The 16,204-nt window shown below is 43.3% G+C and overlaps 1 protein-coding gene across 2 annotated transcripts in view; it reads left to right on the forward strand.

Moving 5' to 3' along the window:
- ITFG1 (integrin alpha FG-GAP repeat containing 1) overlaps positions 1-16,204 on the forward strand; it is a 162,995-nt gene that overhangs the window by 128,266 nt on the left and 18,525 nt on the right. For both annotated transcript variants that reach the window (XM_072117170.1, XM_072117171.1), the window contains exons 13-14: positions 8,111-8,154; positions 11,149-11,227. In XM_072117170.1, coding sequence (XP_071973271.1) covers positions 8,111-8,154; positions 11,149-11,227 — 123 coding nt within the window. The remainder of the gene's footprint in view (positions 1-8,110; positions 8,155-11,148; positions 11,228-16,204) is intronic.

Below are 16,204 nucleotides of genomic sequence, written 5' to 3' on the forward strand. Positions count from 1 at the left end.
CTGTCGCTCACCTGTAGAGCGGGCTGCTCCAGTAGCCTCCTGTTCGCCCCGCTCATCCACACTCATGGGCATCTCGGCAGCGGAGGTGCTGGGCGCCGCCATCTTGACTGAGCGGCGCAGGTCTCCGGCCGCCCTCGGGGCTCCGCGGGGAAGCAGGGTTGCAGCCGACTTCTGCTTGGTGCTGCCAGGTGACGCGGGGACTTCCTCTCCGCCCGCTCCCGCGTCCAGCGCGGAGAGCGAGCGGGATGCGTGCGCCACATCCGGACCCTCCGCCATGTTGGCGCCTCGTGGCTGGGATGCAGGAGCCGCTGCCGGGGTAAGGTACTTCCCGATACCCCTCGCCGCCGTCCTGGTTGGGGGAGCGCTGGGTGCCTTGGGGTCTACCTTCTTTTTGGGACCCATCTAGGCTGTTGGATGGAGCTGGATGGCCTTGTTAAACAGCTTAGATTGGGGGTCAGAGCGGGAGCTAGTGCAGGATACGTCTGTGCGCCACCATAGCTAGGCCACGCCCCCCCAGGAAAATATAATTAAATCTCTTTTTCTCAAATTCTTTCCACATCAAAAACTTTGAAATGTCCCTATCGGCTGTCTCTTTCTTCAATGGGCACTCTGAAGGATTCCTGTCACTCTGTCCTGGTCCGTCCGTAGTCACTGGTCTAAGTCTCCAGTAATCAACCCCATCCACTTTGGTCCAACCCTTTGTCATTAACTCCTGGGTGTGCCACTCTTTGTCTTTGAGCCAACCGCCATTTTCATCAAGTGCTGTCTCCCACCTTTGCACACTCAGGGGATCATCTAACATACCCAAAAACTTCAATACCTCATAACTTCCTTTTACCCACTCTTTACCTTTCCTGTGCGACATTATGTCAGTTGCCTTTTTAGTACTGCAGTGTCCAGCTACAGTCTTACTTTGCTCACTACCCATTTTGTGGAATCTGTAGATTACCTGATTTTGTTCAAGGGCTATAGATATCCTCCGTAAATACAGCTCCAGACTACCCCGCTACCTATCAGTAAGTACAAATTAGAGACCTTCACACAATGTTTCAGAAATCAAGGAGTTAACGCTCAACTGTAAAATTCCCGTCAGTGTCCCTACTGTCTCTACTGTCACTACTGCATCACGGGGGCCGATCCCAATCCTGAAGGAATGGTCGTAAATTTTGGCCAAATTTTGGCCAGAATTTGTCTCTGCAAACTTCCAGATTCTATCAGCGCTTACATGAACAAAAATCTCAACACCATCACAAACTCTCTGAACTACATCAACAATTCACAAGAGGGCACTGCAGACCTTTTTCTACAACATACATAGGTACCGTCCAGTCTCTGTCAATCACCTTACAAGGGATCCTTTGCCACAATCATAGTGAACATACTCTTATTTATGGACATTTAAGGCAAAGTACATATTATCACACAAGGAGATGACCTTACCCAGTCCCTTTCAGCCAGTGAGACAGAACTACAGTCAAGGTAGACAAAAATAGACTTGACTTACCCCGACGAGCGCTCATTGTCAGTTCTGGTCACTGGCCGCCTGGACTCTCGCGGAGGTCACCTCGATGGTCAGATGTCCATAAAAGTATGCCCAGAGATTTTTATCTGGAGCTCAAACCCCTAACATTGTAAAGGTGACTTTCAAATTATAGAGTCTTTATTCCAGCTTGGAATGGAGTAAACCAGGAAAGACACACTGTCCTTTCTGAAGATTAGCTCAAGCCTGCATTATTCTCTTTGACACTGAAACTCTTATCTGGAAAGTCATAAAACACACTCTGAAAGGGGTGTGCAAGTACACAAGCGGGGAATACTATTGGGTGGTTTGACCCTTGAAATTCAACAATATTGGATGTAAGCACACAAAGGAATGTAGAACCATTGGCTGTCTTCACATAAACAAAATGCCCAGATGTTCACCTGGATACCTTCCCCTAGGTCAGTGATGGCGAACCTTTAAGAGGCCGAGTGCCCAAACTGCAAACCAACGGCGATGTTTCTAGTGCAAGGTGCCAACACAGCAATTTAGCCCCATAGCGGCACAATACCACTATACAAGAGACAAATAACACTTTGACATCATGACGCCACCATTACAACCACATAAATAGCAGAATTCTGGTTATAAAGACCACTATAGAAAGGCCAACATTACCAATAATAACACTATACTAGAAGCTAATATAGTGATGAATACTGTATTACTGCCATCAGTGTGGAATATTACCGCGATATACTGATTATCATTACCCCCATACAGTGACAGCAGTCCTGAGTAGAGGCAGGGACTGGGGGACTATAAGTTAGTCTGCTTATGGACCAAATATTGCCATCTTAACCCCTTTTTTGTTTTTGCATTTTCATTTTTCACTCCTCACTTTCAAAAATTTAACTTTATTTTTTCCATGTAAAGAGCTTTGTGAGGGTTTGTTTTCTGCATAATGCAGTGAAATTGGTGCCATTTTTGTGACATTTTCTTGTGGGCTTGGATTTTACTGCTTTCACTGTTCACCACAAATGAAATGTCTCATATATTCTTTAGGTGGGTGCGATCACGGGGAAACTAAATTTATAAAGGTTTTATAATATTTTCATACATTTACAAAAATGAAACCACCTGTACAAAAAAAAAATTATTTATTTTGCCATTTTTGGCGCTAACTTTTTCATACTTCAGTGTACGGAGCTGTGTGTAGTGTAATTATTTCCGAGGTGACCTGATGTTTTTAATGCTACCATTTTGAGGACCGTACAGACTTTTGATCAGTTTTTATTACATGCTGCAAAATGGCTAAAAAGTGGCATTTTGATCCAATTTGGCAGGGAGGTGGTGAAAGGTGTGGGCACATGTGGATTTGGGATCACACGTATGACAGCTGTCTGTGACCACATATATACTTGCCTCATCACATGCACCGTGCGGCCAGTGATGTAGCATAGCACCCGGCCACATTGTACATGCGCTGCCTGCAGGGGAGCTATGCTGGCTTCATTGGCCGCCTGATGCAAGTGATGAGCGCTTCAGACACAGACCAGTATATATGTGGCAACAGACAGTTGTCATACAGGGGGATTTGGGACACTAAATCACAGTTACCTATAGTTGGTTTAGTGTCCCAAAGCCACCTGACAGAACCTTTGAAGCCCCAGCAGCTCCTGACCTCTTATCATCTTCTGATGCTGCAGGCTTCCTTCTGTGGACTCTCACTCCTCGTACTGCTGTACTTGTCTTCCCGGGCTGAAGAGGAGGAGGGGCGGGCATTGATCGGCTGCTACTGTCTCACTAAGGCATCACTAGTGAGAGCAGAGCTGATCAGCTTCAGCATGCAGTGGCTGCCGGAGCTCCGACTTTGATAAGAATGGGGAGATGGTACGCATGCCTGCAGAGAGGACTCTGCGTGCCCTCTCTGGCACGCGTGCCATAGGTTCGCCACCACTGCCCTAGGTGGTGCTAGCGAGCACTAAGTCTTTGTGTGCTGAGGGGCAAACACCACCCAAACTTTAGTTTTCACTACACAAAGTTATGTGAAATGAATACTGAGTCTTTATAAATTTCTGACAGTATGTAAGATGGCGTCCAAGACCAGTGTGATATCCTTAACAGGCAGATAAAGGGCGGATCTTAAAAGTGCACTCATTGTCTAAAGTGCGAGGCTGAAGTTTTTTGTGTTTCATATTCAAGATCTCCACATGCTAAATGGAAACATTTACTGTGCACACCTAATATTTCTCATGTAGGGTTTGTTACCTTTGTATCCAGTCAAGGAGGTATGTTGTGAGCTGAAAAGCTCTAAAACTCCCCCCCTAGTTTGCTCTCATGTAAAGCAAAAAGAAGGTGTATGAAGGACCAATCCAGTGTGTCCCTTGTTCCCCATCCAGGTGTCCTGTTGGCATGTCCTGAATAAATAAGCTCTATGGGTACCAGGGCCGGCTCCAGGTTTAAGGAGGCCCCTGGGCGACAGAGTCTCAGCGGGCCCCTGTGCTCCTTACCTCCCGAATTTTGCGGCAGAGAAATTCCTTCCTACATAGTATACCCCCATTAGTGCCTCCAACCTCCCCCTCACATTGTGATTCCATCTCTGTGTCTCTAGTCTAGGTGAATTACACGTGCTGTACTGTGCAGGCTGCAGAACCATGTCCTGCTTTCTGAGGCTGCTTTTAATCCACAAATAGTAGCATAACTGAGGTTGGGGTCTCCTACAATATAAAGGTTACACCTGCATACAGCACATACCTATTACGCACGTATATAATATGTACTTACATACATACATTACATACAGGATAAACCTATTATACACGTATATAATATGTACTTACATACATACATTACATACAGGATATACCTATTATACACGTACATAATATGTACTCACATACATACATTACATACAGCATATACCTATTATACACATATATCATATACAACACACACGCAGGCAGCCTTGGCACACTGAACAAACTCGTTTCCTTCGGCAGTGCTCCAGGATTGCTGAACGTCTGTGGAGAAAATCGCGCACATCTGCAGACTTTCTTCACTTCAAATTTATGCTAAAAACCTATAACTCTGCCCTCCACCTTGCTAAACAGGTCTATTTTACTAATCTCATATCCTCTCTCTCTAACAACCCCAAAAGGCTCTTTGATACCCTTCACTCCTTACTAACACCAAAGGTGCAGCCACCTGTCACAGACCTTGGGGCTGAAGATCTGGCCGCCGATACCTTATCTTGTTCACTCTCTTCCTTTGAGCCAGTCACAGAGGAAGAAGTGTCTAGGCTCCTTTCCTCTGCTCGCCCCACTACCTGCATCAGTGACCCCATCCCCTCACATCTGGTACAGTCTCTCTCCCCAGCAGTCACTTCTCACCTAACTAAAATTTTCAATCTCTCTCTCTCTTCTGGGGTCGTCCCCTCTTCTTTCAAGCATGCTATTGTTACCCCTTTACTAAAGAAACCTTCACTGGACCCATCCAATGCTACTAACTACCGACCAGTTTCTAACCTCCCTTTCATCTCCAAACTCCTGGAACGCTTGGTCTATTCTCGACTAACCCGCTATCTCTCAGCTAACTCCCTCCTTGACCCCCTACAATCTGGTTTTCGCTCTATGTATTCCACCGAAACTGCTCTTTCTAAAGTCTCCAATGATCTACTCACTGCAAAATCCAAAGGTGACTCTTCTCTCCTCATTCTCCTGGATCTATCGGCAGCGTTCGATACTGTGGACCACCAGCTCCTCCTTAGGATGCTTCACTCCATTGGCCTAAAGGACACTGCACTCTCGTGGTTTTCTTCCTATCTCTCTGACCGCACTTTCAGTGTCTCCTTTTCTGGATCTTTCTCTTCTCATCTTCCTCTCAGTGTCGGGGTTCCTCAGGGCTCAGTCCTGGGTCCTCTTCTCTTCTCTCTCTATACTGCCCCCATTGGACAAACCATCAGCAGATTTGGTTTCCAGTATCATCTTTATGCTGATGACACCCAGCTATATACTTCTGCACGTAACATCACTCCTGCCTTAATCCAGAACACTAGTGATTGTCTCTCTGCTGTCTCTAACATCATGTCCTCTCTCTTCTTGAAACTTAATCTTTCTAAGACTGAACTTCTTGTCTTTCCACCATCTACTAACCAACCCAACCCTGACCTCTCCATCTCGGTCTGTGGGATCACTATAGCACCGAGGCAGCAGGCCCGCTGTCTTGGGGTTGTGCTGGACTCTGACCTCTCCTTTTTACCATATATTCAATCTCTTGCTCGCTCTTGCCGTATGCATCTCAGAAACATCTCCAGAATCCGTCCGTTTCTGACATTTGAAACTTCTAAAATGCTAATTGTTGCACTTATTCACTCTCGACTAGACTACTGTAACTCCCTACTAACCGGTCTTCCACTCTCTAAACTCTCTCCTCTTCAATCTATTCTTAATGCAGCAGCCAGGCTCGTCTTTCAGGCCAAACGCTACACGGATGCCTCCAGTTTGTGCCAATCACTGCACTGGCTGCCTGTCTCCTTCCGTATTCACTTTAAAATAATAACCCTCATCCACAAAGCTCTGAATAATGCTGCACCTCCCTATCTCTCTTCTCTCATCTCAGTCTATCGCCCTTCCCGTGCTCTTCGATCTGCCAGTGACATTAGATTAATCTCTACCTTAATTCGAACCTCCCATGCACGTATCCAGGACTTTTCCCGAGTTGCACCAATTCTCTGGAATGCCCTTCCTCAGACTCTGAGACTAATACCCACCCTCCAAAGCTTCAAACGTGCTCTTAAAACCCATCTCTTTAGACAGCCTATCACACTCGCTAACTGCTTGAAATGTCAACTCTCCCTTTACTAATCCATCGTATGTCCTATCTCCCATCTGTTATCTGGCAAACAGCTGATATATACCAAGCTCCAGGCTTCTCTGCAGTCTTTTTCACCTAGGACCCTGTAAATAAGATGGCGGCTGATGGCTGGTCCAAGCAGCAACATCGTTGTTTAGTAAATTATTTATTAAATTATTTTATATTGTTCCCTTATAAAGAATGGCTGGACAATTATACAACCTCTTGTGTCACCCCCTCATCCTCATAGTCTGTAAGCTCTTGTGAGCAGGGCCCTCACTCCTATTGTTCCATATGACTGTTTGTTCTTTGTAATGTAATATAGTTGTATATGTCCCCTATGATTTGTAAAGCGCTACGGAATTTGTTGGCGCTATATAAATAAAGATTATTATTATTATTATTATTATTATTATTATACTCACATACATACATTACATACAGCATATACCTATTATACACGTATATAATATGTACTCACATACATACATTACATACAGCATATACCTATTATACACATATATCATATATACTCACATACATACATTACATACAGCATATACCTATTATACACATATATCATATATACTCACATACATACATTACATACAGCATATACCTATTATACACATATATCATATATACTCACATACATACATACATTACATACAGCATATACCTATTATACACGTATATAATATGTACTCACATACATACATTACATACAGGATATACCTATTATGCATGCATATAATATATACTCACATACATACATTACATACAGCATATACCTATTAAGAATGCATATAATATATACTCACATACATACATTACATACAGCATATACCTATTAAGAATGCATATAATATATACTCAGATGCAGCATATACCTATTACACATATGTATAATATGTACTCACATAGATGCAGCATATACCTATTACACATATGTATAATATAGACACACGTACATAGTACAGGTAACAAACAGGTACAGGTTACAGACATCTATTACACATAATAAACATCACTCATACACTTATCCCCTACACACAAACACATGATGTATATATAGCAGACATTACTCAGATAACAGGCTGTAAACACACACATACAGATATAATGTACAGTCCACATGTATATTTGCTCACATCACACACATATACACAACATGTAAACATACAAGTGCAGTCACATACTTACCTCTCCAGTTGATAAGCTGTATGTGGACCTTTGCTTCCCAGGAGAACATAAGAGCAGATTCACAGCTACTCCAGCACCTGGGTCACTGCACTGCTGCTTTCTCACCTCCAGGCAGCTGGTTCCTGGTGTCCCATTGCAGGCACAGGGCCTGTCACACATGCTCCAGGCTTGTGGGGGTCTTATGCTGCCAGGAAGAGCAGAGTACAGGCCACTTCCTGGCAGCTGCACAGACGGCCCAGGCTGGTGGGCGGGGCCTCCACCGTGAAAGGAGGAAGCAGCTAATGGGAGGTAAAATCAGCAAATGGAACATTCCAAAGCTGCATCACAGGCACTGCTCTCTGCAGAGTGATTTCATGTAACTCCCCCACCTCAAGTGGGCCCTCCCAGCAGCTGTGGGCCCCGGCACTTGCCCGTGTATGCCGGGTGCTGGAGCCGGCCCTGATGGGTACATATGGTAAAATGCCCCGTAAAAAACTCCACTCAAGTTAGTTGTGAAACATGACGTGGCACGGCGTTATCTGATAAATGTGTGCACTGTGACCTGCACTAACTCACTGTCTCTCCTACTTTTAGTGCTCAGTGGTATTTGCTCCAATGATTGTCCACAGCAAGTAAAGGTAAGAGCCATTCATAAGGCCCAGTTCACATCTCCATTCAGACCTCCCCTATCAACTTTCATCACTAAAACAACTATAAAGTGTCCATTGATTTACAATTTGTAAAAATGTCCATTGTTATGCTTCAAAGCAGAGATCTGTATAGGTGTATACTTGGCCAAATGTATTCTAAGGATGTTAACTGATATTCCATAATCCTTCTCCTGTCCTGCTTTTGTGGCAGCAGTGTTAAGGGTGCATTCCCATGTTGCTTTCAATAAAACAAAACAGTTAACACATATGTTAACAAACACATGCAACATTTGTATTTACAAAAACAGCCATTAACACATGTTAAAACACGTGTAAACAAAAGTATACATTGTCTCAATGTAAAGACTTGTTAACAAAAGTATACAATGTCACAATGTTAACATCGCTTTAACTGTTGCGTTTTGTAAACACAAATGTTCACATAAATTTAATTAGGCAAATCTCTCCTCAGCTGTTGCACTGTTTTGAAATGCATGCATTAAACGCCATGTGTGAATGCACCCTTATGGTGGTGGCACACGTTGCGCTTTGAACCAGTATTTAGGCCGTTTTTAATCAGTCAGTTAAAAACTGCATGCGTTTTTGACCGGTTTTCCCAATTATAGATAATAGATTATTAAGATAAATTAAAAACAGACAAAACTGTCAAAAAAGTTATTTAACAGACTGCTTAAAAACAGCCTAAAAGCGGGTTAAAACCACCACTTGTGCCACCACCCTTAGGGTGCGGTCATACAGTGTACATCTGGTCCGTTCTTTCTGCATTTTTCCATGTTTACCGTTCATTTGGCTGGTTTGAATTAGTTTTTCTTCATTTCTGGAAGTGTTAGCAGCTGTATTAACATTTTAACACTTTTACACTTTGAGAAATGAAGAATAACGGATTCAAACCAGCCATACATATAGTGAACATGTAAAAACGCATGCATTTTCAGTGTGTTTAAGAATGCACAGTGTGACAGCCCCCTAAGAGGAAGAACTTGTTTGCTTGGCTGTGAGTCTGTCACAAGAGGGTACAGGGTATTGTGCACAGATAAGCTTCTCCAGGGGCAGCATATTAGGACAGAGCAGTATTGATGTCAGTGTTGGTATGTATCTCATGTAGGGGATATTTACAGCGGTCCCAGTGACCTCTCCATGTCAGCAGAGCATTGTCTGTGTATTGTATGGTCTCTTTTCAAAAAATCCTTTCTGTATGTAGCATATGTCACTAGGGTCTACTGTGCAGAGCCATCACACAATTGATTTTATAAAAAAAAAAGCAGGTCTGTAAGCCATGCTGCATTCGAAGCCCAGCCCATTTTCTTTTGAAGTTTCCATCTCTTCTCTTTAGATCTGGGGGATTTTCACTCCAGAAATATGTTCAACATGATAAATGCTGGAGAAGTGAATAGGAAGGATGACCCCATGACCAGCATTCATTATCTGCAGCTGAAGAGAATAGAGCATTTCTCCTGTGATGTTTCTTCCTACTGGCAATGCTGGTGCGGGAAGTCCGGACACTGTAAATAGCTCTTCACTAATGGAAAGTTCTGCACATCCTGATTCAGAGCTGTTCACACAGCTCATGGTTTGTTAGAATGTATGAGTATACCCTTCATCAGCAAAGGTCTCACTCCTGTCCAGTCTCTCGCCAACCCTGTTCTCAACAACTATCTTATATATATGGGGAAATAGGAAGGAATTGCTAGTCGACAGATTTTAAAAGTGTTTGTACCCATTGTAGGAGGTTTCCCTCCTCATATTTTATTTAGCTATAATGGCCAGAAACTATGTATAGAAGTGCTATGAGGGTTAACATGACAACAATGGAATGATCAGGTTGGGTCTTTGTCTCCTGTTGATTCATGCATTCCTATATTTTCATATAACCTTACATACTACCATGACTCACACTCCCGGCGACGCTATGTCATTCTCCCCTCACGTGTGCAGTGTTCCACCTATTCATGAGTGGATGGGTTTCTGCTTACATTGTGTATTCTCCACCGCCATGTCTGGAGCAGCACCGTCCTTCAGTGCCTCAAAGGTCAACTAGTGTTCCTGCCGCTCTTTAATGACAGTCCTGATCACAGTGCGTGTTATGCTGCCAAGCAGATGACGGCATTAGAGCCACGCAGTGTTACATTCGTGTAGAGCCGCGAGATTGACAACAAAAACGATCAAGGCCCGTCCATCAACCTGTCCTCCTTCTCCATCCTATGTACATTTGCATCGCTGAATGTAGACAGCGGCTTTATTTTCTGCACCACTGAGCGATGTTTCTGTGGTGACAACAAAAAAGTCATCCACATTTTGTTCCTTTTGCCAGCACCTAGAACACCGCTATACTGTCAGCTCATCTCCCTCTCTGTGAGACTATTATTTAAGCATGTATTCCAAGACAGCTCCATTAATCTGAATCCATGTGCAATCAAAGGGATAACACCCGTGATCGGTGCTAGCACTCATCGCGGGTGTTAGCGACAGGCGTTTGCTTCATTGTGAAGCAAACGCCCGGTGAGTATGAAGAGGGCTCAGCCCGTGAGCCCTCTTCATACTCCCTCATGCGCATCAAGACGTTAGGGTAAGTGTTATTTCACTATGGGGATAGACATAAAGGAGGAGATTTATCAGAAGTGTTTGAGAGCAGAACTGTTCTAGTTGACCGTGGAAACCAATCAGAGACCAGCTTTCATTTTACAAACAGCTGTGGGAAGAGTTTCTTAAAACAGCAGCACCATTGATATAGTTACGGATCACAAATGCGCTTTTTCCAACAAAGGTGGCACCCATAGAAAAGCATTTGACCACATGTTAACCTTTAAATAAATGCATAGCACACAGACAGAGTCAAGCCTAAGCTTACAATTTTACTCCTTGTCCTATCTGGCCCTCTCCTAACTATAACAGGGATGTAGCTTATGACTAAAAAGTTTGTTGTTAGTATGTCCATTAAACATCATCTGCCTCCTATTTCAGCCTTTCGGTGTCAACCAGCCAGGTCCATACATCATGTACACAACGGTGGACGCTAATGGTTATCTGAAAAATGCATCAGGTGAGATTCTATTTGCATATTATATGGCTTCTTCTCCTGGCTGTCAATGAATTGCATTACTGTCGAGCCTGTATATCTGCAACACAGCAAATCTGAACTAGCAGAGCTGCTAGACATAGCATGGGGAAGGCACATAGTAGCATCCTCAGCCTCTGCTGAGAAAGGTGTTAGATTTAAAATATAAAAACTTTTGCCTAGCTCCGCACTAAACCAAAATAATTCTCTAATTTACACGCATTAGCTATCTGCAGCCACGTGTGCATGCTCATAATCAGTAGCTGTTGGTATGTAGCAGTGCTGTTTGTGGTTTAATATAGTAGAAATTGGCTTGTATGAAAGCTCTAATGCACAAATAAAGACAGAGCTCAGGCTCTCCATCACTTATAATAAATGGCATCAGGTACTGCACGCACAGCACAGTATATATACAGTACCACCTCTTCAAGCAGATCTCTTTGCACAGGAAAGTGGTGGTGTGCAGATAGGGGGCAGCTTCCATAGAGTATAAGGGCAATAAAATCAGTGATTGACGAAAAAAAACTCTTTTAGGAAGGGGGTCTACTCAGAGAGGTGGTCTTCTGCAGAGGTTTTACTGTTTGTGTGTGTAAACATACTGTGATGCTGCCATGTGTTCATCTTCTTATTACTATATAGTGCAGGTGGACGTGATTTAATATATCTTTTTCTTTGTGATGTAGTAGATTACTGTATGATGCAGAGCTCCAGTGCTCTGTCTTCCCTGCCTTACCCTGCACAAGTAGTAACGCTGATTCTGTGTTCTGATTGGCTGAGCAGTTTGGGTACCTTCATGTGGATGCCCTGAGTGCTATTGCCAGGAAGTCCCGCCCAGTTTAGGATAAGCTGAGGGGATATTACAGATAGCCTCATATATCTATTAGCCCTATATCTCAGGATAGGAAGAAGCCAGCATGATACATGCATCGGCGGAATTGTTGTCAAAGACTCTCTCCAGCGAACACTATTTTTTGTCAAGTAACTTTACAGTTATGCTTTAAGACTAACTGAACAGGGTTTTCCCACAAATGACAACTCACCAAAATTGGGGATATTATCCCCATCTGTATGAAGTCCACCCCCGACAATCTATAACTGGATAGGGGATAATTTATCATTATCAAGTTTTTCCATAATAAAACTATAAAACTATGCTAAAAGACAACCAAGCAACAAATTTATTTTCCCAGAGGATGTGTCCCTACTAGGACTTATGCACCTGGATTCACTTATTTGTTAAGTTGGTTGTTTCTTTTTTATTTTAGTCAGTTTTCATCTTGACATTAATGTTGTTCTGTACAGTATAAGTTAAGTGAGTAAAATCAAGGTGATGTGTCATTGTCATCTCATCACTGGAGCTCAGGGTCGCAGTTATCAATAGATTCTCCCAAGTCTTCTCCTGCCACATACATTCCCCTCATTGTTGATGCAGCAATTGATCAAGTGTCTTCTCTATAAAGAAATAATTCACAGTAATCCTACAGAAATGATCATGGACAGTACAGGCATAAACAATGCCGCCTCTTCTCCCATAACACTGCATGTCTCCGCAATGTGTAAAGCTATTGATTTATTGGAAGCATCTTCAGAAATTATAAGGGATGCAATGAGGGGATGATGAAGAGTTGTCAAATAATTCAGCCATTATCCCCCAGATTCTTTTGTAGTAACTTCAATTTTATATCATGTACTGTGCCAAAACAAAGACTGTGCAGCTCCCTTGCATAATACAGGGGATTAACCACAGCAGACCTTGATGTAGGTAAATTCTTATTTGGGAGGAAAATAAGGAGTCTGGGCCATCATGTAATAGTGACAAATAATGTGGACATAGTGCAGCTACATTATACCACAGGAGATGCTATCACCAATACATAGTGGATCTGCCTGGTTAAGGCTCTTACATGATAGTAAATGATCCCAGTTTGTCCCCTGGCTTAAATATGATGATAATATCACATCATTTTAATCAGGATTTCTTTGTATAGAAGTCTGTAAACAGGGGCTCCTATAACCCATGCTGTTTATCCTGTCTCAGCTTCTTTCAGAAGATTGCATTTTAGATTGGCAGAGGGCACTTGTGGTGACACCCACAGATCAGAGGACGACCTGTCATGCAAAGGTCCTCAGAGACTGCAATAGTTAAAGGCGCTGGTTGCTGTATAATTTCAGTTAATCCCCTTGCACACGCCTTAATCCTCCTTGGCTCTCCAAGACTCTATCTCTGCTCTGTGGAAAGAAATGAAGACAGCTGAGATTGACAGGTCAGCCGTGGATCCTACAGAACAAGGCAGTAAACTTCACAGCAGTCGCCACTTGTCCCAGTAGGATGGGCACAACGCCGCGGCCGCTTGTACAAACCATCATTCTTTTCTTATTATTTATTTCAAAAAGGATTTTTAGCCGCCTTTTGCTTTTTTCTCGCAGCAAAGGGAAGCCCTGCAGTCATTGCACTCATTAGCATGGAAAAAGGCAGCGACATCTTGTAGCTACTGCAGATACAGTCCTGCTCCAGGCGTAGAAGGATTAAATAGTAAGCGCTTTAACCACGGCGATTGCTGGCATAGGGAGTAGTTGGCGCTCCTGATAGCTGGGGACTATATAGACGGCATGTTAATAGAAAAAAAGGGAAAAACTCCAGCACTCCTCTAGATCATAATGTCCCACATACGGAGCCGGCAACGGACCCACCTTGTTTGGAAAGGCAACGTAGTAAATGTAAATAATCCAATGGTCCAGCCAGGTTCCAAGGCGTATTCAAATTTTATTCAATAGTATCATAAAACATCCACAGTGTAGATTCCCTCCACCAACGCGTTTCCGACGGCTTAACCGTCCTTAGTCATGGCTAAGGACGGTTAAGCCGTCGGAAACGCGTTGGTGGAGGGAATCTACACTGTGGATGTTTTATGATACTATTGAATAAAATTTGAATACGCCTTGGAACCTGGCTGGACCATTGGATTATTTACATTTACTATATAGACGGCACCTCAAGGGATAGCAGGCTAGGATGGAAGAGCGCTACATGTGTGCATCGCATTTCTTTGATATAATATACAGGTTCTGATGATTATCTTCTGCTGTTAAAAGTGTAACTCTTAAAACAGGAAAGCTTTATATTTTGTGAATATTTTACTCCATTTTCATCCAAAGCTGCACTCATAATATTTCTAGTTTCCTTTGGAAGCATACAGTAATTTTGCTCTGCACTGCGTCTAACATGTGGTCACCAAATGGGCACTGGCCACACTACACTTTACTCTTCCTCCGTTTACATTGAAAGAGTTGTTCTGCTCATCACAATAATGTCCAGGGCACTAGCCGCTCCCCACACCTTGATAGTGGCTACTCCTCACTGTAGATGCTCGTCAAATGTTTCTCTCATCAAAATAAATGGGCACCAGACCTTCCTCTCATCACTTTACATGGTGGTCAACCACTCCTTCAAGTGGTATACATGGCAACACTCTTCTTCACACAACACGTGGGCATTGGCGATTTCTCTCATCACTTTACACTGGCCACTATCTTGTCACTATAATTGGATTACACTCATCACAACACATAGACGCCAACTACTTCACTGCCCAAAGACACTTATGGCCCCTAATATGACTATGAATTAGCAGCAGGTGCTCTTTATATCTCACAGAAGAAGAGATTTGGGCCATTTAAATTTTCCATATGCAATTGCAGGCCTGTGGCAGTGATTGAGCACAATAGGCATCCTCACAGCCTGACTCATAAAAGAAACACCTTCTCTGTGCCCCTGAGCTCTCTGTTTCATGAACTTCCCTACTGCTTATGTTTAAAGTATGCTGGAACTTGCTGCTTCACTGTTATAGAAGTGAAGACTACACACAAAATGTAGACTGATGCATGGTCAGCCCAGTGTGAATAGAAACTGAAGTCTTTGTGTTCCGATATCTTCTGCCTACAAAAGGCTAAATGGCATCTATAATTGATGTCCCCCAGCTTGCCCACCTACAGTTAAGGAGATCTGTTTGTAAAATTGCAAGGTTTAGTGCGAGGTGGCTATATATGCCCGATTAGTACCCTGTTGGCAAAGTTCTCACCTGACACTTGGGGAAGTGGAGATATTACCTGCAGCTGATATATGTTTTATTGCAGTGAAAATAGAAACCTGCAGAATCATTACTGTAGACAGGAGAGCACAGAGGAGGAGGTGATGCCTCTTGTATGGTCTCCTGCTGTCACTGAGATGTCAGCTGCAATGTCACCTTTCTATAATGAGCTCATGGGGCTTACATTTCCTGGTCTGGAGCTAGTGTAATATCGGTGAATGACATGTATGCAGATAATATGTTTGAAGACTCCTGAGAGCTGAAGTTTGAGTACCTGTTTGCCATGACAAGAAAGCTGAGATGTTAGGAGTTGATTGCAAACTGTAGGAAACTAAGATATGTAGAGTTGTTTGTAGGGCCATGAAGGTGAGTTATGTGGAACAGTTTCTGGAGGCCATGATGATGAGATATGTGATACAGTTTCTGGAGGCCATGAAGGTGCATTATGTGGAACAGTTTCTGGAGGCCATGATGATGAGATATGTGATACAGTTTCTGGAGGCCATGAAGGTGCGTTATGTGGAACAGTTTCTGGAGGCCATGAAGGTGAGATATGTGGAACAGTTTCTGGAGGCCATGAAGGTGCATTATGTGGAACAGTTTCTGGAGGCCATGATGATGAGATATGTGATACAGTTTCTGGAGGCCATGAAGGTGCGTTATGTGGAACAGTTTCTGGAGGCCATGAAGGTGAGATATGTGGAACAGTTTCTGGAGGCCATGAAGGTGCATTATGTGGAACAGTTTCTGGAGGCCATGAAGGTGAGATATGTGGAACAGTTTCTGGAGGCCATGAAGGTGCGTTATGTGGAACAGTTTCTGGAGGCCATGATGATGAGATATGTGATACAGTTTCTGGAGGCCATGAAGGTGC

This window comes from Engystomops pustulosus, chromosome 7 (assembly GCF_040894005.1).
Source record: "Engystomops pustulosus chromosome 7, aEngPut4.maternal, whole genome shotgun sequence".
Lineage (NCBI taxonomy): Eukaryota > Metazoa > Chordata > Amphibia > Anura > Leptodactylidae > Engystomops > Engystomops pustulosus.